This window comes from Hippocampus zosterae, chromosome 2 (assembly GCF_025434085.1).
Source record: "Hippocampus zosterae strain Florida chromosome 2, ASM2543408v3, whole genome shotgun sequence".
Taxonomy (NCBI): Eukaryota; Metazoa; Chordata; class Actinopteri; order Syngnathiformes; family Syngnathidae; genus Hippocampus; species Hippocampus zosterae.
Window position 1 is genome coordinate 20,873,729 of NC_067452.1, and position 24,973 is coordinate 20,898,701.

Below are 24,973 nucleotides of genomic sequence, written 5' to 3' on the forward strand. Positions count from 1 at the left end.
TGTTCGGTGCAGTGTGAGCTGGGAGGCAGCCACAGGCCGCCTTGGCAGTCCAATCCCAGGCTGCAGAAGCTGACTCGAGGGATGTGGAACGACAGGTCTCTGTCAGTGAAAAAGCTTGAGTTGGGGTGGGAGGTTGAGAAGTTCCGACAGGATTATAGTCAGGCTTGCCTGCACAAAGCTTGGGCTCTGGTACCGGTCCTTTCAAAAGGGGGTGGACTCTCTTCCATTCTGGTGTTGGCCACGGTGAGAGCCGCAGCGCATTCCCACACCTACTCAGTACCTGCATGTTGGGGGTCACCCTGGTGGTCGAGAGGGTAACCTCCCTACTCCTTTGGGTGAGGGGACGGTTCCTGACAATCGTTTGAACCTATGCACCAAAAAATAGTTCATGGTACACATAATTTTTGGGGTCCATGGAGTTTGTGCTGGACAGCATTCCTGCTGGGGACTTCATTGTTCTGCTGGAAGACTTCAATGTTCATTTGGGCGATGACGATGAGACCTGGAAGATGACAATGAGATACGGAAGATGTCCGTATGCGCATCAGAAAACACTTTGCTGACAAATCTCTCTACTTCAGAGAGCACAAAATCGCAATGCATGTCTCAGACAACATCAGGGTGTGACTACAGGGAGTGTAACAGTCATTAACGAAGAAGTCAAAAGAACATTTCCGTGTTCACAAAAGCGCCGCCCTGACTCTCCAACGCCTCACCTCATGTTGCATTCCTGACTCTATGGTTCAAAGCATCAACTCTCAAGCCACCCTTCCTCTCTTAACGATTTTAATTGACAAGAAAAAAAGGGGAAAAGACAAAATGTGGTGAATTAGACTTGGTGGGAGATTTTGGAAAGAGTTGGATTTGATATGAAGGTATGTTGCCTGTATTCCACAGGAGAGTGATGGTTATGCATCAATGAGCATTTTATGCGTCAAACATAAAAATAATTGAACAAATGAAGACACCATCTTACACATCCACATGACGGGAATCAGTGAACATAAAGTAAATCCTAAATTGGACCTGGATGGCTTCCTTTTTGAGTCCCATTGTTTGCTTGGGGCGGACAAGAACTCGTCTGATGTGTCACGTGGTATGATTGACACGTCCGGCATTCCGGGACTGCGTCACTCTGACATATAAAAAGCAACACTCTTGGTCGCCCTCCACACATCCTCTCAGCATCAAGCATCACGACTGCAAAGGTAACATGACACAACTTTACAGCCTCCCTTTTCACTCTCCCATGTCTGCCATGGCAGCCTTGCGACATTAGTCTTCAACATACAAAGCCAAGCCAATGACTTTAAGTAGATTGAGTGTAAAACGTAAACTTTCTCTTTTTTTCATCTCTCATTGCACAGATGGCATTTGCTCTTCGATCATTGCTTCTCCTGTGCGGGATCAGTGCACTGTTGACTGGAGTTGTAAGTGACAATTAGAAAGATAAAAACCCACTCTTTGAAACATTCTTTACAAGATTGGCTTCATTCAAAGACAGCAACTGTGTCAATCCCCAAATCCATTCCGCTTCATTTGATGTCAATGCTTTGCGTTTTGATATGAACAATGTGCTTCTCTCCTCTTTGTCTTTACAGTTGAGTGATGAGACCGTGACAGGTTAGTAACTGTGAATGAATCATGCATGGAACCTGATTTTTATTTTTTTTTGGTTTAATTTTTTCATCTTCTAGCTAAAATAATGACTGTGTTGTAGTTCCTTGCTGTCCAAGTGGCTGGATTCGGTTGCAGGACCGCTGCTTCATCTACATAAACACCCCACGTACTTTTTCAGCTGCAGAGGTATGGAAGACTTTCAAACAATAGCTGTGGTGTTCTTTGAAATCATCCATCCATTACAATCCATCATTCAACTCTGTCAAAAAGTTCACAGAACATTCTTGGATCTGGATTAACTCTGTACATTCATAGCCTGTACAGTGGACAGTTACGCTTAAGTGTTTGTGCAACAATGTTGATTCCAAAAGGGTGGACCTTTAATTCTTTGTCAATTTCCTGTTTCTTAATCTCTCCCAATAGGCGGCTTGCCAAACCGCTGGTGGGAATCTGGCCTCCATCCGAGATTCAGTGGAAAATGCCCTGTGCTTCCAACTGGTTCGGGATGCTAACGCTAACACTGTCACAGATACCTGGATTGGACTCAATGATGCTCTTCAGGTGAAACATTGTCTCGTCAAACATTACTGATGGAATCATGTCACTTGTCACTGGAAGTATTTTTGCCTCATCGTGAATGAATGTGGTGTGGAGTTGCGTGTCGTGATTAGAGCAGTATTGGGAATTCATAGGCGGATGTTTGAACCGGAGAGAGCATTTCTTGTCTTTAGCCATGGTTGTTTATCACAATGTGGCTTTGTTTTGCAGGAGGGTAAATTTGTTCGGAATGATGGCTCAGTGTCCAAGTTCTTTGACTTCAGAGGGCCAACCCAGCCAGATAACTTCATGGGCAATGAAGATTGTGTTGAGATTGACTCTGAAGGTATGAATATATATATTAATCATATATATATATATATATATATATATATATATATATATATATATATATATATATATATATATATATATATATATATATATATATATATATATATATATATATATATATATATATATATATATATATATATATATATATATATATATATTTTTTTTTACCTTTAAGTCTTCATTTAAAAAACAAAAAAACAAAAACTGTGTAAAATGTGTGTTCATGCATTTGGAATAGGAGATGATAGGAAGTTGACGTTTGATTATTTTTCGTACTTACAGGCCAATGGAATGATGAAACCTGCACAGATACACAGGATTATCTTTGCTCCATAAACCTGTGGTAAAGAATCAGCACTCCAAGTGGAACCCCGTGGAATATCTTTTCCTCCATCTTGATACCTCCTTATGTCAAGATCAATTTTAAATGGTGTTCTTGTTTAACTGGATCAACGTCAACATACTTTCTTCTTCCTCTTCTTCTTCTTGTTCTCAAACTATTTTGGTTTCTCGCCAATAAATGAAGGAATCTGTATGTGCATCAAGGGTGTATGTTGCTGTTAGTTCCAGAAAGTCTGCAGTCAAAACGACACGCGCACACACACACTCACACACACGCACACAAAAAAGGAGAATGGGCTTCATTCAGCAACAATGTCGTTTCTTAAGGAATGTGTTTAATCAACATTTAATCTCTGACCATTTCCTGATATCAACCGCTGATTAAATCTCCATCCATTCATTCATCCATCAAAATTTATGAGCCAAAGTCTGAAGGAAGCCCGACCACCTCACCACCCCGCCACCCTCTAAAAAAAACTGTCTAGCCGGACTATTGCCGTCTCCACTGATTTGAAAGTGCTCTATAAATACATTTGAGTGGAGTTGAGTTTTGAGAAAGCATATTGGCCTTCAGAATTTCCTAGTTACTCATTAACTCATTAAGTTACTAAGTGATGCATGTCCTTCTGGGTATACTTTTCAATGTCAAAGGAGGAGGTTATTTTCTGACCTGATAATTGAAGCAGTTCTTTTCCCACTCATTTCAACTGCTAATGTTTCCCATCAGTGGTTGCCCCGCTGTGACAGCAGGTGTTATTTTCCTTTTCACCTGGTGCTTTTTGTAGCTGCCGTTTTACGTAATCGGCAAAACTAATATGTAACAGACCAAAATGACATCCATTTAGTCTGGCTACGGAAAGTGAGAGTGCACATTTAAGGTTTCTGAAAACACTGCATTAAACAGGTGAAGAGAGAGAGAGAAACAGCTTTTTCAACAAGCTCTGAAAATATGCTAGTGATGTGGTCTCAGTGGCACACGTGGGCAATACGAGGCTCTCACCCAGTACCAGTTGGAAGTTGATAAACTGGTCTCAATTTCGAGTGAGAAATCACCTGAACGAAATATATCAAAGACAAAGGAGTCGTGCGGTGTGAGCAGAGACAAAGCACCAATTACATGTCAGGCTTTTAAACCTGCGTTTATTCTGGAAGAACAGGTTGAATGGGTAAAAGTGTTTGGAGTATCTGGGGACCAGGTGGAATTGAAGTCGAGGGGTGCTGAGATCTCAGACAGGCAAGATCGATTTCATTGTTGCAGGACTTCTACATGACATACGGTGCACAACATATCAAATGATAAGAGAAATCGACTTGGAATACCTTGAGTACTAATATTTAAAATTCTCTTTGCTCCTCCCTCCCTCGATGCCCTAAATGTTAATGGCAATCTAGTAGTTAGCTTGTCAATTGCACCTCAATAATACATTAGCACATGACACAACTGCTAGCTTTTCTCATTCCAATTCAGAGGAGCGTGGTGGCGTCTCTGATCACCTTCAACATTTTCCATGGAGAAAACAAAAATTACATCAGCTCACTCTGACCTCACTTCGTAAACAGTAGGTTCTGATTAAATGCAGTAAAAATGAAAAATCAGGAGCAGCTAAAGGAAGCAAAAACAGCAGAAGTTAACGTCTGCTGCCGTTTGCTTCCTGTCACTTCTCATTCTCAAACATTCTGTTTGAAATGGAAAATTTGAAAATATGACAATTATATTCAATATGTCGTCAATGAAGAGATGGAGCGGTGAATTGGATCAGATTGGTTCTGCTGCGTGCTATTTCACCAGTTGAAAAAAATTACGGCAAGCAAACCCATCGTGATCCAGCAATGTAAATGTAAAGAAAACTACTTAGCGATGAAAATTTCTGCCAAATTAATAGGTCACGTGAATGTAACTGGCATGTATCTGAGCCCATGTTTAGATGAAATTCAGAATGGGTGAATTGGACTGAATAGTTAATTCGCTGTTCAGATGCACTTAGGCTGCAGATCTGCTGGTGTTAATTCAGCACCACAGGCTGTTCATTTTAACAAAGTGTCTAGATGCATCCACACTACCTGGAGTTAAAGTAACATTTACTAAAGGGTTCAATATTCAATACGATGATGATGTGCCCTGTAAAATATCACATTTTTGTTCACTTGTGCTCTTTGTGTTCGACATGTAGTTTACACCGGTAGTTAGTCAGTTAACTGTACGCACAGCTGCGTAGCTGTGGAGATCGAGTCAATCTGGGATGGTTTGATTCAGAAGAAAAATGTTTTGTTCTCCTTCCAATTTATGATAATTGAGAGTGAATGTCATGGGAGAAACGACTGCAGCAACAGCAATTGTCGAGCACAACAACTCGGCGTAGATGATGCCAAACATGACAATTACAGTACTGCAGACAATACACTTTATAGAATTGCTATTTTGAAAGTCGTGTGAATGGAACACTGCAGAAATGCAAAGATATTGTGCTTTGTCATGTATTTCAAACAGAATTGGCTTAATTTAGATTTACGTCCCGCAGGACCTCTATCAGCTTTTAATCCTGATGAAGAATCCGTGAGAGCGAATGTTCACCGAAATAAATGAGGCCAATTTTGTTTGAAACACAAGATCTTTACATCTGTGCATTTTTTTTGGTCTGTCTGCGGTAATCTTTTGTTGTTGTTTTTTTGCAAAAGTTAGACTTGAAACAATGTCGAAATATTATCAACATATTGGGGTGAAATTTCAAAGAAGCTTGATATTGAAGTAATGTCAAAACAATATCGATAACACACAAATACATCAACTGAAATCGTAAATGAATTGAGATGTATTTAAGTGCAAAAACATTTTTCTTTTTCCTGGTCAAAAAGAAAAGTGAATGAGCAGAAATTAAATCTGCCCCCCCCAAGTCCCCCCAAAAAAGGATAAAATCACTATAAGTAAGATATAAGTTGTCATAGAAACATAATTGCTTTTGTCACATTTGGAGACATGGTCTTGTTGAGCAATAGTAAAGACTTGGCAGGGATTCGTTTTGGGTGCGCTAGGGGAGGGCTCAGGAAGCTTATGTATGGGCGCCCAGAATTTGGTGCGACACCCATGTCGATAGTATACTATATATATATATATTTACAAGAGTAACAGAACAAAAGGATATGTGGTGTGTGTGGTGGTGTGAATCCCCAATCTCCATGTCGTCACCTCCACGTTTCTAAAAATGTTCCAAGAAAGGTGACAGTATAAAACAAAGAGCAATTACAATTCTCAACGCCCCATTTAACTGTTACAACACATCCTCCATATTTTTTACCCCCATTGTTACAGTTTCATCTGTGTATGCATGTGACCATGTGATAGAACCAGGAAGTGCTCTCAAGGCACGACCGCACCCATTTTAACAAGTATTGCCGCAGGTTTCATAAGTGGTTTTGGCCAACCGTGAAGATCCTATACCAGGACGCAGCTAACATCACTGACGCAAGGACTGGTTTGGATCTTGAGCCAAAAGGAACACCTGCGACTTTCTTGTTTCTTCTCGTGTGGGCTGTTTCATTCATTCTAGAGATGTTAGCACAATCATGTGGGGTACGTGAGACTTGAGAATGGAAATAGCCCTAACCTGAACCCAGATACAGGTTTTGCCGCCAGAATTGTGACAATTGTTAAACAAAGGAAAGTGTAAAAACGCAAGTCACCCCTCCGTTAATATCTCGGCACCCACATTTGACAAAACTAATGCCTCAGGAGAGACGTAAGACATTCCAAGTCGAGCCAACATTGGTTGTCGCAGTTCAACAGGACGAGTGGCATACCAAACAACCGAGCAGCACTGACGTTGTAACTTTTCACAGATGTTCATTGAAATTCATTTCGCATGGGTGTGCCATCAATTATGAAGTTTCAGCGTCACCCGCATGTTTGCGTCGTCCAACTTTTAGGGCGTGTTGTTGAGGTATTGTCAGGCTCTGGTCGGTGACCGCATGATTCATCAAGGCAGAATTTAATTGGACTTCACCTCACTTGCACCACCCGATCCTGTCCAGGTGGTGAAATACGTGTGTTGAACGAAGGCTACTGGTCCTCAAAGATCTTCTCATCGTTGACAATGTTCTCGGGAAATGACTTGAACACTTCATCGCCTTTTCGTGTCACCGATTGCAGCAAATCACTGCCCTTTACTCGTCATACTCTCATGTGTACTGGCCCATCTCAGGTGCATATATTTTTATTTATTATTATTTTTTTTGCCATTGATTTAGTGCACTTGAAGTCTTCATTTGAGTAACAGGAGTGAAATTAGCAAGAGTGAGTTTTTATTTTTAGATATAGCACATACATGAAATATAGCCACATGGTATATATATATATATATTTTTTACTCAGACAATATCGTCACGATGCACCTTACAGTGAAACAATTATTTTTAAAAATAAATGAACCTCCATCCCCCAAAAATGTAGGGAACTGGACTGTGCCAGAATTTTAATCCACTAAGTCATAGTTGAATTACTACGAAATTTAGCGAAGAAGAAATGAGTGAACTTACATTTGGCCATTCGCATGGCCTGCAGAGGATCTGAATGATGCAACTTCTCGCAGACAATGTGACTTTTGGGTCGTTTCTTTGAAGAGGACTTAGAGAAAACATTAAGGGCACGAATAGTGTTCATTTAAACAAGTGTTTGTTGGTTTGCTTTTCTTTTGTTTTATTGGTTGGGGGGGTCGGGGGGGGGGGGGTTCAAGAAAATGAACGTGTAGTAGTACAGTTGGGAGGAATTAATCTCTTAATCTCTTAACAGCTTTTCCTGTGTGCATGTTCTACCCATGCCTGTGTGGCTTTTCTCTGGGTACTGCGGTTTCCTCCCACATTCCAAAAACATGAGTGGCAGGTTAATGGAACGCGGAAAGAGTTTTTGAATTCGGCTGATGGGTGCCAGTGAAGAGATACAGACCACGGACTCAAGGCTGTCTGAAATTGTTGGCGGCCGTCCCTCCAAAACAAACAACACTATCTGGCCTTTCCCCTGGATTGAAGTACGCATGGAATCTAGGGCCCTCACCATCACCCCCCTCCTTCTCGGCCATGGACTGACAAGCCAGGACTGTCTTTATGATGAGCAGACCTCGACGAAGCAGCTATGACCTGTACACGCATACACATACACAACTGGACAACCACATGCGCATACACATCCTTGTTATTACCGTCTTCATTGCTCCGATTCTTTTTCCCCCGTGACGTGGTCCGATATGTAGAGCGCAACGGGGACCGTGCAGCTGGTCATTCTCGGCCGCATCGCGGTTACCCCCCCCCTCTACTCCCCCCTCCCCCTTCCCATTCATCCTCCCGCTTATTACATGTTATGTCTTGTGACTTGTTGTAACTGTCATATGCTTATTATGTGCTAGGGTCTTTTTTTATCCTGGACTTAAATTATCCTCAGAAGACGATAGTTCGAGCGTGGTTTTTTTTACCCTCTCCCTACCCAGCGTTTTCCTTTCTGAATTCTGATTGTAATTTCCCCATTGCGGGACAAATAAAGGATATCTTAATCTTAATCTTAAATTGTCCCTTTGTGTGATTGTGAGCGTGGATGGTTCTTCATCTATGTGTGTCATGCGATTGGCTGGCAACCAGTTCGGGGTATAATCCACCTACTGCTCGAAGACGGCTGGGATGGGCTCCAGCGACCTTTTTGAAGATAAACACTTTAGAAAATTGACAGATGGATGGATAAATATGCTGTTCAGTAAAAAAAACGTTATTTTATATATGTAATTTATTGTCCCTAGGGATGCAATTGGCTCTGATTCAGTGTGCATACAGAAAAAGATAAACAGCCATCAGTTTTCTATCCAGTTTGTCCGAATCGGAGTCGTGGACAAGATGGTGCCTGACTGACATTGAATCGCAGTGCGCATAATGACAACCAATCATTCACATTCATGGGCAGGTTTGAGTCCCGAATGATCCCCGTTTGCATGTTATAGGAATGTGACTGGAACACAGAGTACCTGAAGAAAACCAACGCGAGCATGGGGGAGAACATGTAAAATCCACCCAGGAAAACAAGCTGAGATTCCAACCCCGAACCTCAGGCCTGTGAGGTGCAGTAGTTTGGGACAGGAATCTTGTTCTTTGTCAGCACTACTTCAGCAGGTTCCCAAACCTGAGATGTTCAAAATGCTGGCACAGCAGCGTAGGCTTTTAGTTGGGAGGAGGTTTGTCTCTTAGCTCACTGCCTTCTCGTGGGAAGAAAATACTTTCCTTCAGGAGTATTGAATTATCTATCCATTGTAACTATAGGACACATTTTCAACACAATATACAATAAACTAATAATTCCTGTTCTGAAGAAAATATTTTTTCCCTTTGGCTAAAATTCTCTCTGCAGTCACTTATCATTCTCCTGATTCCAAGGGCATCATTTAACTAATTAAGCAACTACTTCAAAGTACATTTCCTGGTATGCTGTGGCACTACCCCACCTCCGTGAGAGCGACACATTGCACGTTCACGACTATGTGAAAAAAGTTTGCAGTTAATTATGAGTGAAATTTCATGAAGAATATACGTTGACCTCCTCTGATACCTTTGAATAAGAACACCCATTGTTTGTGTATTATGTGTTTAAGGCATTTAAACGGGGTCTCGCGTGACACGATCAAGGGCCAAAAGGAAAGTTGCAGGTTGACCGGCATTCCGTTTGACACAAAACCCATGCGGTGACCTCTTGTTTTGAGCCGATATCGCCACATCAAATGCTTTTGGAAAATAGTCGTGCATGTTTTAAAAAGTTCACTTCATAAATATAGCCGGGGCAGGAACTCGTCTGACGTGTTACCTGACAGTGATGCTGGAAACGTGTGCAACATTCCAGAGTTGCGTCACATCACCCTATAAAAGGATTGCTCAGCTTCGTTTTCAACACATCCACTCAGCATCAAGCATCAGAACTGCAGAGGTAACATGACATAGCTTTTATACCAACTGCCATTCCTTTGATCTCAGGAAGCGCAGTTTAATGCTACAAGTTGCTATTTTGTGTTTTGACATGGTCAAGTGCACATATGTAGGGTGACAACATTTAAGAGCCACTCGTGTTTTTTTTTTCTGTCTTTGGACAGATGGCACTTGCTCTTCGCTCGGTGTTTCTCCTTTGTGGACTCTTGGCTGGAGTCGTAAGTCAACATCTCGCCTGCTGCTTTGAATAAACACATTTACAACAGTGGTTGATTTATTTACATCTTGGGCCGGTGTTCCTTTTTTAACAATGTGTTTTCCTCTTTGCAGTGGGCACTCCCCAAAGGTTTGTTGTGATGTTCTATGATGAAAATGATTTTGGGTTTGATGCCAGGTGGTATTGCCATGTCGCTCTTTTCGATCTAAAACATTTGTGTTGCAGTGACTTATTGTCCCAAGGGCTGGACTCAGTTAGATGATTCCTGTTTCATTTTCGTCAATCAGCAAAGAACCTTTATTGATGCAGAGGTATGGAAGACTCTCACAGAGGAGTTGCGATCCAACATGACACATGCAATGACATTTGAAAGTCTAACTTTAAATGATAATCAGTGAGCTTGTGCCTTTGTTACTTTCTCCCATTAGCGAATCTGCCAACTTAAAGGTGGAAATCTGGCATCTATCCTCGACGCAAGGGAAAATGCTCTGGTTATTGAACTGATCCGACAGGAGTTTAATGGCATCAGGGACACATGGATTGGACTCCATGATGCAATTCAGGTGATTCATTGACTAGGACAAAAACAAAAGTTCTCATGCAACAATATTAGCTGCTTTATTCTGACTTGGAAAGGAATTAAGGATAAATGGTCTCATATTTAGTCCTCAACTAGCAGTAGCCGATGGTCGTTTTTCACCACGCTGCCAGCTTACAATTGTACAACGACATTAGACATCACCACAAAACTGCACGCACTCAAGATGGATTAGTGCACTTGGGATCTCTACGTCTGACTTCATTGCAGGAGAGTACCAACCTATGGACTGACGGCTCAGTGGTAGGCTTCACGGCATATGCAGCTTCTCAGCCTGACAACTTTGGAAATGAAGACTGCACTGAGATTGATGACTTACGTAAGGATCTGTTCTTTTGGGTTTTTTTTTTTACCCTCGGCTCTGACCTGTTAAAGTAGTGAAAGATATTTTGGTGTGGTGCGATCTAGAACTGCTTAACTCTTCCATGCACCCGGTAACCTGATAACATGATAAGATAAGATAAGATACCCTTTATTCGTCCCACACTGGGGAAATTTACAGCCTCCAGCAGCAAGAATGTATGTAGAAAGAAGAAAGAAGATAAGCTGTCCACTGTAATAACCGCTGTCCCCTAAAGGGTTCATGTCTCTTCGACACAGTACAGCAAACTACTCACAGTGAATCCCACCTGCAGGCAATGTGATGGTGTCCTCTCTAATCCTCTCTCTTTCTCTCACTCTCTTTCTCTACAGCGGAGGCATGGAACGACGACACTTGCACGGATTTGAATTACTTTGTTTGCGTCAAAGATGCACAGGAACACTGATCAACTCAACTATCCCCATCGCAGCAGTCTCAAAAAATGTATTTTCTAACTTCTTGAGCATCTTCTGAGACAATAGCAGACGTCTTTTTATCCAACTTTGATCTTCTGGTTCAATTTCTCTTGATGGCAATCAAATTTGGAAGGTGGAAGGGTATCTGTAATAAATGAAGGAATCTGTCAATGCACCTGTTTGTTTGTTTGTTTGTTTGTTTGCATGCGTGATAGTGTATTTACTCTTCTCTATGGCCAGCCGTTGTCACTGTACCTTTGAGGAGCATCTAACATCTCATTTGTTCACATGAATTGAGACAAAAGTATAAAATGAAACCACTAACACTAATACCGTTAAAATTTTTTTAAAAATCAAAATGAAAATAAAAAAGACACAAAACACACACACACATGAAGATTCTCTTCCATCATGGACCTCAAAAAAATTCCACAATGCAGGTATATTTCATCATCTCACATGATCTCTCATAAACGAAGAACAGACACTCCCAAATATGTGCCTATGTTTCCCAAGTGTTTCTGGGAAAAAAACTGAAGATGGGAGAGTTGAGAAATGTTATCTTCTAGAAAAGGCTTGTTTTGGAAAATATTTCTTCTTCTGCATTTGGGGAATTTATGTGGTACAAAAAAAAGACATCAGGTAGGACATGTGCTGTTTTAGTTACTGCCGCTTCCTTATTCGTTAGTCGGGGCGTTTCTTGAATTGTCGACACATTCATGACTTAGGCAGTAATCAACTTTCTACACACACATGAAGATTTTTGGTTGGAAATATTGAATCTTTTAATATTTCAGATTGTCGGCCCACGTAATTCATGGCAATGTGACTTGAAAAAGGGATTGGTACTTGGCGCATTATTGTTTCTGCTTGGTGATATTGTATGTAAATTTAACATTGGTTTTCAATGATATGCTGATGATACCAAATTATATATTTGAAATAACATATCCATGCATCTTCTGTAATGTAGACACGTGCCTTGCCGAGATTAAACAATGGTTGTCTTTCAATTTTTTTGCTTCTCAACCCCAATAAAACTGAGATATTGATCACTGGCCGAGATGTTCGGGCCGGGTAGGACTTTTCTGCTGGAGTACAGTGACCATTTTTGAAACATTCCAAAAATGATTGCGCCATGTTGTGCATTCAGCAACACCTTTTTGGAGCATCTGAGGCACATCACAAGAAGGAGATGTGCCTCGATGACGAAATTCCTTTCAACTCTTCATTTCTGGTACACTGGGACATTTCAGTCCACCGTGACAATTGGTGCTGGAGCATTTCGCCAGGTGTGCGGTCCTAAGTTTTAAATTCAATGTTACCCAGAATGGGCACATACTCATGCATTCTCCAACAGTTGGGATGAAACAGTGATGCCAATCTTTTAAAGTGAACACGCCATTTAGCACCTGCTATTTGCAATCTGAGTAAACCCCAAGGGCCCTAACCAAATTCCAACAAGGTGGGTCCAAATGTAGACTTGCTAAAACGGTTTCCCCATTACTGTGAACAAATCCTCCAATTTCCACTCTGCGCAGGTTAAGAGTCTGTGTGTCATCCCCAACAGCACCTTATAAATTTCAGGATTTAGAAGTCACCAATTGCAGCACTGGGTAACCTGTGCTGCAATTGGGTTCTCCCCTGCCTCATTTCCCGTGCTATCTTTGTTAACCATCTTGTAGCCTGCCAGCTACTTTATTGCAGTTGAATTTACTTTGGTCTCCTTTGACGATTCGCTGCACAAACTTTAACTGGTCCATAACCACTCAACTCAGCTCTCAACTCAACTGTATTTATAGAGCACTTTAAAACAATCACCGTATGGACAAAGTGCTGTACATGCAAATTTCTGCTACAACAATAAACAATAAAACAATTAATTAATAACAAAGACAGAAGAAAGCACAAACCAGTAATACTAAGATCAAATCTGAGTCATGCTGAGTCAAAAGCCAAAGAATACAAATGAGTTTTGAGACGAGTTTTAAAGATGGGCAGCGAGGAGGCTTGCCGAATGTTCAGTGGGAGCTCATTCCAAAGAGAGGGAGCAGCAACGGAAAAGGCTCGATCCCCTCTGAGCCTCAGCTTGGTTCTTGGTACCTCTAGTAATGTCTGGTCTGCAACCTGGTGTGTAGGAGGAGCTCAGTGCAGTAAGGTGGAGCGAGGCCAGTTAAAATTTTGATAACAAATAATAGGATCTTAAAAAGAACTCTAAAATGTATAGGGAGCAAGTGAAGGGATGCCAGAGTACGAATTATATGCTCCCTCTTACGAGTACCAGTCAAGAGGCGAGCAGCAGCATTCTGGACCTACTGGTGACGCTTCATGGAGGATTGACTGACTCCAAAGTAAAGTGTATTACAAGTGCATTACAGTGCATTACAGGATGTGACGAAGGCATGAACTACTGTTTCAAAGTGCTCATGAGAACTAGTCTACCTGTGCTGCAATTGGGTTCATACCACTGTCACCGCTTACCAAGTTACTGACACAACAAGATGAAGATATACATGCAGCCCACCAACACTCTGATGGCATAAAAGCAGAGAACAAATTGGAGCAATACACTGCACATGTGACCAAAGTACCAATTATTTTCCTGTAAAAGTACGCCCACTCTCGCAACTAACATGGTTTCAGTTCCCACTCAGTGATAGATGGTGTGTCCGGTATGTGAATGCTTTTACATACCCTTTCAAAATCTGATGGGCCGGTGACAAGTTTGGGACTTTTTGGCCACAGAAATTGTGGAGAAAATGGATGGATGGATGGATAAAATGTTGAGGCTTTGATCCTTGTCGCCCCAATTCATGGATCCTGGAGCAGTACAGTTCGACTATAACATGACTCATCTCATGGGAGAATCCGTCAAATGTTCAGTTCAGTTCAGCACACCCGCACTCTGGGCCACATTCTTCCAAGAGGGAAAAGGCCCACTGCTGAACAGATTTTCCCGTTGATTTAAAGTCGGTCATTAATGCATCTTCAGATCCAGGATCGGGGTGGAGCAACAATAAAAATTTGGCCTTGGAAGCATTTCAATACCGATTTAATCAATTCTCCTCTGATGTGCGTCATAGACTTTAATGAATCTGGTGCAACATTACATGGCACATTGTAATTGGGATGTAGTTAGGATGTCATTTCTGTATGAGGGTAAGCACACAGTGAACATTTCGATTGGTTGCCAGAATTGTCCTTCAAACACTGTTTGGACCCAAACAAGGTACAAATACAAAAATAACAATGACATTGCCTCAATCTACTCAACCATTGACACCCACACTCTCCCAAACAATCTAAGATTAATAGATTCAGATTTTTACTCTCACAAGGTTTTGCTTTTATTTTTTATTTTTGAAGTCTTTTATTAAGTTGGCTTTTTAACTTCCTCACATCAACCTTATTTGGCAGACCTGATTATACGAGTCACAAATTAAACACAAAGTCATTAGAGTAGGCTGGCCTGGAACACCTAAAATAATGTAACAAAAAAATGTAAATTGTGGAGGCCAATTAGGCCCTCAACGAGCTGTTGTCACAACAGGGCGAGACTACACCCCAACAGACACGCATGCCATGGGAGTATCTTTAATCACTCGGTACATTCTGAGCAGTGGTTAAGCCAATTAGACAGGACGAGTGGCATACCAAGCAACCAAACAGCATTGACGTCATGGGAGATGGATTCATGTTGGGTGTGTCTTTAAAATGAAGGTAGTTACATTTCAAGGTGTGATGTTGGGTCTTAATGGGGTCCACCTGTGGTTGTCACTCCCTCTTGCTGTGAACATTGGAGAGAGATGACGACAGACGTCACACACGAAGCCTCGTTCAAGGAAATCTTGGGAACGGAGGCAAACCGACATCAGATGACATGGTCAAACTTTGTATGAAACTGCTGCGGCTCTGTGCCCTGCCTATCACCTGACTGCTGTGCACACCCATCCACCTCTGATAGCAGCCAACGGGTTGCAGGAATCCCGTCAATGTTGAAACGCTTGTGGGCGTGAGATAGTATGTTGTAATGACATACTGTGCGCACTGCGGAGCTGCAGCCTCTTCTCCAAAGTGCTCATCAGCCGAGGTAATCGGAGCCATGTCAGTCAATGTTGCCGACTCATCCTCTGCTTCAGAGCCCTCTGTGTTTTGCTATGTTTTTGACTTGAGATGAATCACAGTGCATGTCTCAGAGGACATCGGGGTGTGACTTCAGGGAGTGTAGCAGTCAAACTCAACTAATTAACGAAGAAGTCAAAAGAACATTTCCGTGTTCACAAAAGCGCCGCCCTGACTCTCCAACGCCTCATCTCATGTTGCATTCCTGATTTTATGGTTCAAAGCAACAACTCTTAAGCCCCTCTTCCTCTCCTAATGCTTTTAGTTCACGACAAACAAGGGAGAAGCTAAAATGGGGTGAATTTGATTTTTGGAAGTTTTGGAAAGAGTTGGATTTGTTCCATCGATAAGATGATGTTGCATGTATTCCACAGGATCAATGAACATTTTATGAAACAAACATAATAATTGAACAAATAAAGTGGTCGACACCATCTCTCATACCCACATGACGGGAATCAGTGAACATAAAGTAAATCCTAAATTGGACCTGGATGGCTTCCTTTTTGAGTCCCATTGTTTGCTTGGGGCGGACAAGAACTCGTCTGATGTGTCACGTGGTATGATTGACACGTCCAACATTCCGGGACTGCGTCACTCTGACATATAAAAAGCAACACTCTTGGTCGCCCTCCACACATCCTCTCAGCATCAAGCATCACGACTGCAAAGGTAACATGACACAACTTTACAGCCTCCTTTTTCACTCTCCCATGTCTGCCATGGCAGCCTTGCGACATTAGTCTTCAACATACAAAGCCAAGCCAATGACTTTAAGTAGATTGAGTGTAAAACGTAAAGTTTCTCTTTTTTTCATCTCTCATTGCACAGATGGCATTTGCTCTTCGATCATTGCTTCTCCTGTGCGGGATCAGTGCACTGTTGACTGGAGTTGTAAGTGACAATATTTGTATATTTATATGTGTGTCAGATTATTGTCACTTTGCTGAGTGACCTCCATCATGAGGGGCTACATTCTAATAGTGAACGGCATGTATTTGTCTTTGCAGTGGTCTTTTCAGGTAGTTAAAGGTTGGTACCAGGAACTTTTTCAACAGGATTTGATACATTTGACACCTGTTTACAGTTACATAATTCCTGTAAAATCACTTTTTCAGTTCCTTCCTGTCCAAAGGGATGGGTTCGGTTGGAGAACCGCTGTTTCTATGTTGTGGACCAGCACAGAGCTTTTGAAGATGCAGAAGTAAGAATAAATAGAAATCCATAAATGGTCTCAACACATGTATATGACATTAAAGTCCTGACCAACTGTGGTTATCTATTTTAGCGAGCTTGTCAAGCTCTTGGAGGGAATCTGGCCTCCATCCTAAACGCAAGGGAACAAGTTGTAGTTCGTGCACTGATCGACATGAGAATTGGAGTTCATGAAGTAGCCTGGATTGGATACAATGACAGAAATATTGTAAAGTTTGAACTCATACAAGCACAGAAATCCAAGCAGTGGTTATCGTCATGTGTGAGTTAATTCAAATGTGACTCTTTCTTGTAGGAGGGAACCTTTGTGTGGACCGATAATTCCCCTTCCGGTTTTGATGCCTTTAACGGTCCAGACCCAAACAATGTCGATCAGGATTGCGTCCAGACAAATGCCGGGACAAACAGTATGTTTTGATTTCTATCAGGAAGAAGAACGTGGATATGGATATCTAAACGTGTTGACCATGTCTTTTTCCAGGCCTGTTCTGGGAGGATGAGGCCTGCGCTACAACAGTTCCATTTGTTTGTGTCACCAATGTGCACTGAGACGTAACTGCCAACATCACGTAATCTCCAACATCTTGTCTGTGGTCTAGATGCCTTTTCTGCGACATCACATGATGCCAGCGGTGGCTTTCTCTTTCTGGATATATTGCAAAGTTTCTTCTCCTTTTCCACGTTCCATGAATGGTTGATTGCCATCAGCCAAGCCAAATCTTGGAGTGTCAATGCTTCTCTCTCTAATAAATGAAGGAATCTGTCTCTGCATTGATGCACGTGTCTTTTTGTTGTCTTGCGCACGTGTATGCATGCTGTTTGCTGTTTCTGGCTCACAGTGTCAGAGCGAGTCCTAACTTGAGTGCCCTGATACTGCATCGATAGAAAAGCTGGCATTGACAGATTCAACATCACTGAGACTGTTAAGAATGGCAGGGCAAGCGGTACCCTACATCTTCATATACTGTGGGTCAGGGCTGCCCATGGACGGTCCTCAAGAGCTCCTATCCAGCTTGATGTAATGTCAACACAGCTGATTCTAATGCTCATCAGAAAGCTCTGAGAAGCCTGATAACGATCCTGATCATTTGAACTCCGGTTTCCTCCCAAGTTACCATAAACATGCACGGTGGGTTAACTGGACTCTAAAAATTGTCCACAGGATGTGACTGTGAGTGTGATTGGTTGTTTGTCTATGTGTGCCCCGCGATGGGCCGGGGGACCAGTTCAAGGTGTACCCTGCCTACCGACCAATGACAGCTGGGATAGGCTCCAGTATGCCCGCGAACCTCGTGAGGATAAACCACGGGGTCGGCAACCCGCGGCTCTTGAGCGCCGCTCTAGTGGCTCCCCGTAGCTTTTTCAAAAATGTTCGAAAATGGAGAAAGATGGGGGAGGGAAATATATTATTTGTTTTAAGATGGTTTATGTAGGAGGAAAATTATGACACAGACATTCTTAATGTTTTCTAATGCTGCAAAAATGTGTAGAATACAATTTAAATTTCAACATTTCTGTCAACGAAGATTTGTGTCAGAGCCTGCAACACAACCTTCTCTTAGCAGGGCAGGATGCCAGGCAGGTGGCTGTTGCAAAAAAACAACAACAACGACAACAACAACAACTAAAATCAGCCTTTCATGTACAATTCACCGAGGGTACTGGCAAAGAATGGGAATCTGGAGGGCTGATAGAAGCATTTTAAAATGGTACATGTGAGCTACGTAGTTAACACGCTTCACAAGTGAGTCGAATGCCTCCGCGTCTGGTCTCGATGAAGGTGGGGAGGCATGCGTATGCGCGCGTGTGTGGTAAGGAGTCGATTCCGGGAGGTTAGTTGATCGAAAAGTAGATCTTCGGTCAAAAAAGTTTTTGCACCTCTGCTGTACAGGATGCAGTGCAGGGAAAAGTATTTGTCGCCAACTTAATCATTTTGGTAATAGGCTAATATAGATAGATACAATACAGCATGTGTTGCCTTCATTACACGGCTTATAGAAGGTTTTTGTTTAATTGCGGCTCCAGATAGATTTGTTTTTGTTTCTTTTGTCCAATATGGCTCCTTCAACATTTTGGGTTGCCGATCCCTGGGATAAACGGTTAAGAAAATGGAGGGGTGGCAAAGGCCCTAAAAGAGGTACAGTATATGATGACACGTATGCCAGATTGGACAGTATAGAATTCGAGAAAGATCTTGTTGAGATAGAGATGGAAAGTATGTGCAGCAGGTTAGGTGATTCAGGATAGAGATGTTTTAACCTCTGCCAATACTGTGCTGGATCGATGGAAAGAATACTTGGAGGAGTTGGTGAATGAGGAAAATAACAGAGAAGGAAAACTTAAAGAAGCAATTGTGGTGGATCAATAAGTTGCAATGATTGGCAAGGAAGAAGTTAGAAAAGCATTAAAAAGGATGAATCATTGAAAGGCAGTCGTTCTTGTGGTGTTTTTGAGCAGGTTGGTGAGAAGAAACCTGAGAAATGGAGAAAGAGTGCGCTGGTGCCTATTTTTAAGAACAAAGGCAATGTGCATTGTACCGAGAACTATCGAGGAATCAAGTTGATGAGCCACACAATGAAGTTGTGGGAAGGACTTGTGGAAGCGGAAGTACTGTAGATTCAGGACAGAAGTGAGCATTTGTGAACAACAGTCGGGTTTCATCCCTTGGAATCTACAGTGCTACAGATGCGTTATTTGTCTTTAGTGCAGGATTGTCTCTTTGTCGCTCAAGAGAAAGCCTATGATGGGGTATCCAGAGGGCAACTGCACCAAGAAGTCTGGAATGGCGGAGAAGTATGTGAAAGTACGGGACATTTATGAGGGTAGCAGAACAGCGATGAGGTGTGCTGTAGGTGTGACAGCGGAGTTGAAGGAGGAGGTGGAATGCCCCACCCTCTTTGCAATGGTGATGAATAGGCTGACTGATGATGATAGTTTGAAGTTCCCATGGAACGTGACGTTTGCAGATGACGTTGGGATCTGCAGTGAAAGTAGGGAGAAGGTGGGGTAACACTTCGAAAGGTGGAGGCATGCGCTGGAAAGGAGAGGAATGTAGATTAGCACAAGTAAGACAAAATACATGTCTGAGAATGAGAGAAAGAGTGAGTCTATAGGGAGAAGAGATAGCAAGGGTGGAGGATTTGAAAGAGTTAAGATCAACAGTTCAGAGCAATGGTGAGTGTGGTGTGGTGAAGGAGTTTGGACACATCCAGAGGAAAGATGGTGAGTCTATTGATAGAAGGGTGATCAATATGCAGCTGCCGGGAAAGAGAGCAAGAGGAAGACTTACAAGAAATTTGATGGATGTCGTGAGGGGAGACGTGAGGGCAACTGCTGTTAGAGAAGAGGATGCCGAAGATAGACGCTGTAATTGATAACACTGAGCGGAACAAGCCACAAGGAAAAAAGAAAGACAAAAATGCAATGAAATAATGTCTCTTGTACATTTACCCACGTCCTGTATTTATCAATCCATCCATCCATTTTGTGATGCGCTTCATCCTCACAAGAGTCGCAGGGCATGTTGGAGCTTATTCCAGCTGTCTTCGGGCAGTAGGCGGGGGACACCCTGAACCGGTTGCCAGCCAATCGCAGGTCACACAGAGACGAATAACCATTCGCGCTCGCATTCATACATAGGGATAATTTTGGAGTGTTCAATCAGCCTGCGATGCATGTTTTTGGAATGTCGGAGGAAACTGAAGTACCCACTCGGGCACGGGGAGAACATGCAAACTCCACACAGCTAGGACTTAGCTGGAATCAAACCCGGTACCTCTGCACGCGCTAACCACTCCTCCACCGGGCCGCCGTCCTGTATTTAATGAGTGTTAAAGGAGACTTGAAGCACATTTTTTAGCTTAGCTTTTGAGTGACTAATTTCTGTACTTATTTTCATTCTTTTAATTCAAGGCTTTATTTAAGCGCCGGTGCTTCCCCATGATCGGCACATCTGTCACCTCTTCAGAAGCCTGACATTGCACTCTGTTGGCCAGATCACTCTTGTACCTTATCCAAAGCCAACGGTCTCGGATTTGGGTTTGAAATTGAACAGTTCTTTTAAATTGGACAGATCAGTTCTGTTGTTAAATCCAGCTTGTTTCATCTGAGTCAACTTGCTCAGGTAAAACCCTTGCTTTCTCTTATTTGGATTATTGTTATACTATTATGTAATATGTAAATCGCTTTGTTACAACTGCAGCTATTGTGAAATCCGCCATAATCATGAAGTTATATTGTATTGTATTGTCAATCAATCAATATCTTTTATTCAACTAGGTTAAAAAAAAATCTTGCGTTGATTTATTTGTGTGATGATCTTAAAAGTTGGGAACCTGTGCAAACAAAGCACAGATTTGAGAAGAGGACACACACTGAATGTACTAGTCCACTACACTAGGACAGCTTGGGAAGATAAGCGGATGACAAAATGGACGGCTGGATGTCTTGAGCAAGTGACTTTGGAGATGCCGTTGCAGACGCTTCCTGTGTTTCCTTAGTAGTATTGTGTTATTAGCTGAAGAAGAAGAAGGCACGTTTCAAATATATTGGAACATAGCCAATAACTAGCAGCTCACTCTTTAACTATTTGCCCATGCCCGATGCACTCGGCTCCGGTACGCCCTATTTAACGATCGACAGGCGAATCGGTGCAGCGTCGGCTGTGGTGCGGGCTTTGTATTATTTTGTCATGGTGAAGATGTAGGTGAGCCAAAGGGCGAAGCTCTTGATTTATCGGTCTATCGACGTTCCTACCCTCATCTATGTTTCATTATGGTTTCAGATTTGGGGGTGCTGATTTTCATCGCATCTGCTTCACACTCGGCTGCGAAACGCTCCAGTGAGAGTTGGAGAGCCCTGTTTGAAGGAGCCAACAGCACCACATCATCTGCAAAAAGCAGGGATGCAAGACTGAGGTCACCAAAACGGACCCCCTCAACGCTTCGGCTGCGCCTAGAAATTCTGTCCATAAAGGTTATGAACAGAATCGGCAACAAAGGGCAGCCTCCTCCCCTCACTGGAAACGATTCTGACTTACTGCCGGCAATGCGAACCAAACTCTGACATCGGTGGTATAGTGACCGAACAGCCCGTATCAGGGGGTTCGGTACCCCATACCCACGAAGCACCCCCCACAGAACTCCCAGAGGGACACGGCCAAATGCCTTCTCCAAGTCCACAAAACACATGTAGACTGGTTGGGCGAATTCCCACATACCCTCGAGGACCCTGCTTAGGGTGTAGAGCTGGTCCACTTTTCCAGGGCCGGGACGAAAACCACACTGCTCCTCCTCAATCTGAGGCTCGACTTCCTGACGGACCCTCCTTTCCAGCACCCCTGAATAGATCTTACCAGGGAGGCTGAGGAGTGTGATCTCTCTGTAGTTGGAACACATCCGCCAGTCCCCCTTTTTAAAAAGAGGGACTACTACCCCGGTCTGCCAATCCAGAGGCACTCTCCCTGTTGACCACGCGATGTTGCAGAGGCGTGTCAACCAGGACAGTCCCACAACATCCAGAGCCTTGAGGAACTCGGGGCGGATCTCACCACCACTTCAGCCACAGAGATAGGAGAGCCCACCTCAGAGTCCCCAGGCTCTGCTTCCTCCAAGGAAGACGTGTTGGTGGAGTTGAGGAGGTCTTCGAAGACCTTCGACCCACCGGTTCACAATGTCTCGAGTCTAAGTCAGCAGCGCCCCATCCCCACTGTACACAGTGTTAGTGGTGCACTGCTTCCCCGTCCTGAGACATCGGATGGTAGACCAGAATTTCCTCGATGCCGTCCGGAAGTCGGCTTCCATGGCCTCACCGAACTCTTCCCACGCTCTGGTTTTTGCCTCGGCGACCACCGAAGCTGCGTTCCGCTTGGCCAGTCGATACCCATCAGCTGCCTCTGGGGTCCCACAGGCCATAAAGGCTCGATAGAGCCTTTAAGAGAGTCCAACCCCTCTCGAGAGAACTGGTACCAGAACCCAGGCTGTGTGTGGAGGCAAGTCCGACTATATCCAGTCGGAAATTCTCTGCCTCACACACCAGCTCGGGCTCCTTCCCTGCCAGAGAGGTGACATTCCATGTCCCAAGAGCTAGCTTCTGCAGCCGAGGATCGGACCGCCAGGGTCCCCGCCTTTGGCTGTCGCCCAGCTCACATTGCACCCGACCCCTTTGGTCCCTCTCATGGGTGTTGAGCCCATGGGAAGGGGGACCCACGCTGCCTCTTCGGGCTGTGCCCGGCCGGGCCCCATGGGTGTAGGCCCGGCCACCAGGCGCCTGCCAACGAGCCCCACCTCCAGGCCTGGCTCCAGATGGGGGCCTCGGTGACCCGCGTCCGGGCAAGGGAAACCTTGGTACATATATTTTTCTCATCATAAGGGGTCTTTGAGCCGTGCTTTGTCTGGCCCCTCACCTAGAACCTGTTTACCATGGGTGACCCTGCCAGGGGCATAAAGCCCCAGACAACTTAGCTCCTAGGATTATTGGGACTCACAAACCCCTCCACCACGGTAAGGTGACGACTCACGGAGGGGCTAATGGCCATAAAACAAATAATTTATCCCGTGATACATTGCACCGATTTTTTTTTTATCCTTTTCCTGGGTAATGTTTGATGAGTTGGGCGAGAAAATACTTTTTGATACAAGTCGAACAACACACACACACGCACACACACACATTCCTGCACTTGCTGCACAGTGAGGACCGAGTAAAAAGGCCTACAAAGCGAGGACCACCCTTTCTGCTTGAAAAAGAAATGAAAAAGACACATTTCTAGACACAGGAGGGCGCCCTTAGGCAATACATTCCTTTAGATTAAATAAAACACCAAAGGTTAAGAAAAAGTTTTTAACTAGATAAGTGAGGACCGGGCACTGGCCATGCGTTCTTAATGATTTTGAAGTAGATTAGGTGCCGTTCACATTACTAAACATTTAATGATGTAAATTTATAATCAGATATATTATTTTTAAACAGTTTATCACCATTAATTTATGGGTACTGTCATTTATTTAGTTTTATTTAGTTCTGATATTTGTGTGTTCAATACGCCACATGAGAGCGGAAAGTATTTTAATCTGTGCTGTACATTACACAGAGAGCATATTTGACAATAAAAGCTGACTTGACTTTATGATTTATTTTTGACAAACAAAAGTACTCTTATTCAAAACTTACAAGAACACCTGAAAAACTTCAACCTTCAAAACGCACACTAAAAAAACTTGCTGCGCCACAACCTGACACATGAACCCACATATACCCTACCAAATAACTGTGCTTTCAAACTCTATTCCTTTTCTCCCCTCTCTCTCATCCCATTCCCTCTCTCCCTTCATCTATCTCCCCCCTATGTCTCTCCCTCTCTCTATCTTTCATCTTCAAGCTTTTTTCCCAATTACATATCTTTTAATAATTTCATTGTGGAATATCTCTCCATGTGCGGTCTTCAAGGTCTGGCGATGCTTGACTACGACACTTAACGCAGTCATCTTTCCTTGGAACTTTCTTTAATGCTACAAATTTTGAAAGGTGTCGATCAATTGCTGCTCTTTCCTTTGGAGTCCGGGTCTCTTCCTTTTTTTAGTTTCCAATTCTGGAGGGGAAAAAAAGAGGGTTATTAGTGGTTTAGTTGAATATAAACAGATCTGAACACTGCCTTGACTGATAACAGGACCAGAATAAAAACTATCAAAAATGCATTGATTCAAAACATGTTTTAGGCATCTAGTTTAAAGCAACTTTGTTGACTTAAAAACACCTCAGCAGCAATTTCCCTCAAGGCATGATTCATGAGTGTTATGCTCTTTACATTATTTAATATTTTTCAATATCCTTAAAATTAATGTGGGTTTTTTTGCCTAGTCTCCGCCTTTAATGTCTTGTTTATCTATGTGGGCCCCCCAATTGGGTGGCAACCACTAAAGGGTGTACTCTGACTACAGCCCAATGACGGCTAGGATAGGCTCCAGCATGCCCCAAACTTTTATTTTCTATTTCTGAAGCCTTCTATTGTGAAGAACATACAGAAAAAACAGTCTTTGCAAGTACAGTGATCCCTCGTTTATCGGGGTTAATGGGGACCGAAACCACCCGCGATAAACGAAAATCCGCTAAGTAGCAAAACCCCCCCACCCTCCATATAGGTATATGAACATGTGTATGAGTATAAATATTTATAAGGCCAAATGTACTGGTATACATGCATGTTTGTAGTAATTAACAGTACTTAATGCTATATACTAATA

At 42.9% G+C, this 24,973-nt stretch overlaps 2 protein-coding genes across 6 annotated transcripts; both read left to right on the plus strand.

The window, feature by feature from the left end:
- The first annotated feature begins 1,057 nt into the window (after positions 1–1,057).
- Positions 1,058–17,508, plus strand: LOC127595475 (alpha-N-acetylgalactosamine-specific lectin-like). Of its 5 annotated transcripts, none has more exons than XM_052057003.1 (7): positions 1,058–1,208; positions 1,368–1,430; positions 1,602–1,623; positions 1,721–1,806; positions 2,044–2,181; positions 2,389–2,503; positions 2,797–3,055. In XM_052057003.1, the coding sequence occupies exons 2-7, from the start codon at positions 1,368–1,370 to the stop codon at positions 2,859–2,861; spliced, it is 489 nt and encodes a 162-aa protein (XP_051912963.1). In that variant the 5' UTR covers positions 1,058–1,208; the 3' UTR covers positions 2,862–3,055. The 5 variants fall into 5 exon arrangements, with proteins under 5 accessions (XP_051912963.1, XP_051912965.1, XP_051912967.1 ...); XM_052057005.1 differs by having other exon boundaries at positions 2,389–2,497; positions 2,791–3,055; XM_052057007.1 differs by lacking the exons at positions 1,368–1,430; positions 1,602–1,623; positions 1,721–1,806; ... (1 more) ...; positions 2,389–2,503; positions 2,797–3,055 and adding exons at positions 16,350–16,412; positions 16,529–16,550; positions 16,637–16,722; ... (1 more) ...; positions 17,029–17,140; positions 17,215–17,508 and having other exon boundaries at positions 1,125–1,208.
- LOC127595471 (galactose-specific lectin nattectin-like) lies at positions 9,680–11,571 on the plus strand. The gene is made up of 7 exons (XM_052057000.1): positions 9,680–9,805; positions 9,969–10,022; positions 10,135–10,150; positions 10,247–10,332; positions 10,450–10,584; positions 10,830–10,938; positions 11,313–11,571. Exons 1-7 carry the CDS (start codon positions 9,695–9,697, stop codon positions 11,384–11,386), a joined length of 585 nt encoding a protein of 194 aa, XP_051912960.1. The 5' UTR covers positions 9,680–9,694; the 3' UTR covers positions 11,387–11,571.
- Positions 17,509–24,973: the final 7,465 nt, after the last annotated feature.

Bases quoted from the DNA above. Each gene is read 5' to 3' on its own strand.
- LOC127595475 (XM_052057003.1), top strand. From the start codon at position 1,368: ATGGCATTTGCTCTTCGATCATTGCTTCTCCTGTGCGGGATCAGTGCA. The intron at 1,807-2,043 runs GTATGGAAGACT...CTCTCCCAATAG, and splicing joins GTACTTTTTCAGCTGCAGAG to GCGGCTTGCCAAACCGCTGG. The intron at 2,504-2,796 runs GTATGAATATAT...TCGTACTTACAG, and splicing joins TGTTGAGATTGACTCTGAAG to GCCAATGGAATGATGAAACC.
- LOC127595471 (XM_052057000.1), top strand. From the start codon at position 9,695: ATGCTGGAAACGTGTGCAACATTCCAGAGTTGCGTCACATCACCCTAT. The intron at 10,333-10,449 runs GTATGGAAGACT...TTCTCCCATTAG, and splicing joins GAACCTTTATTGATGCAGAG to CGAATCTGCCAACTTAAAGG. The intron at 10,939-11,312 runs GTAAGGATCTGT...CTTTCTCTACAG, and splicing joins CACTGAGATTGATGACTTAC to CGGAGGCATGGAACGACGAC.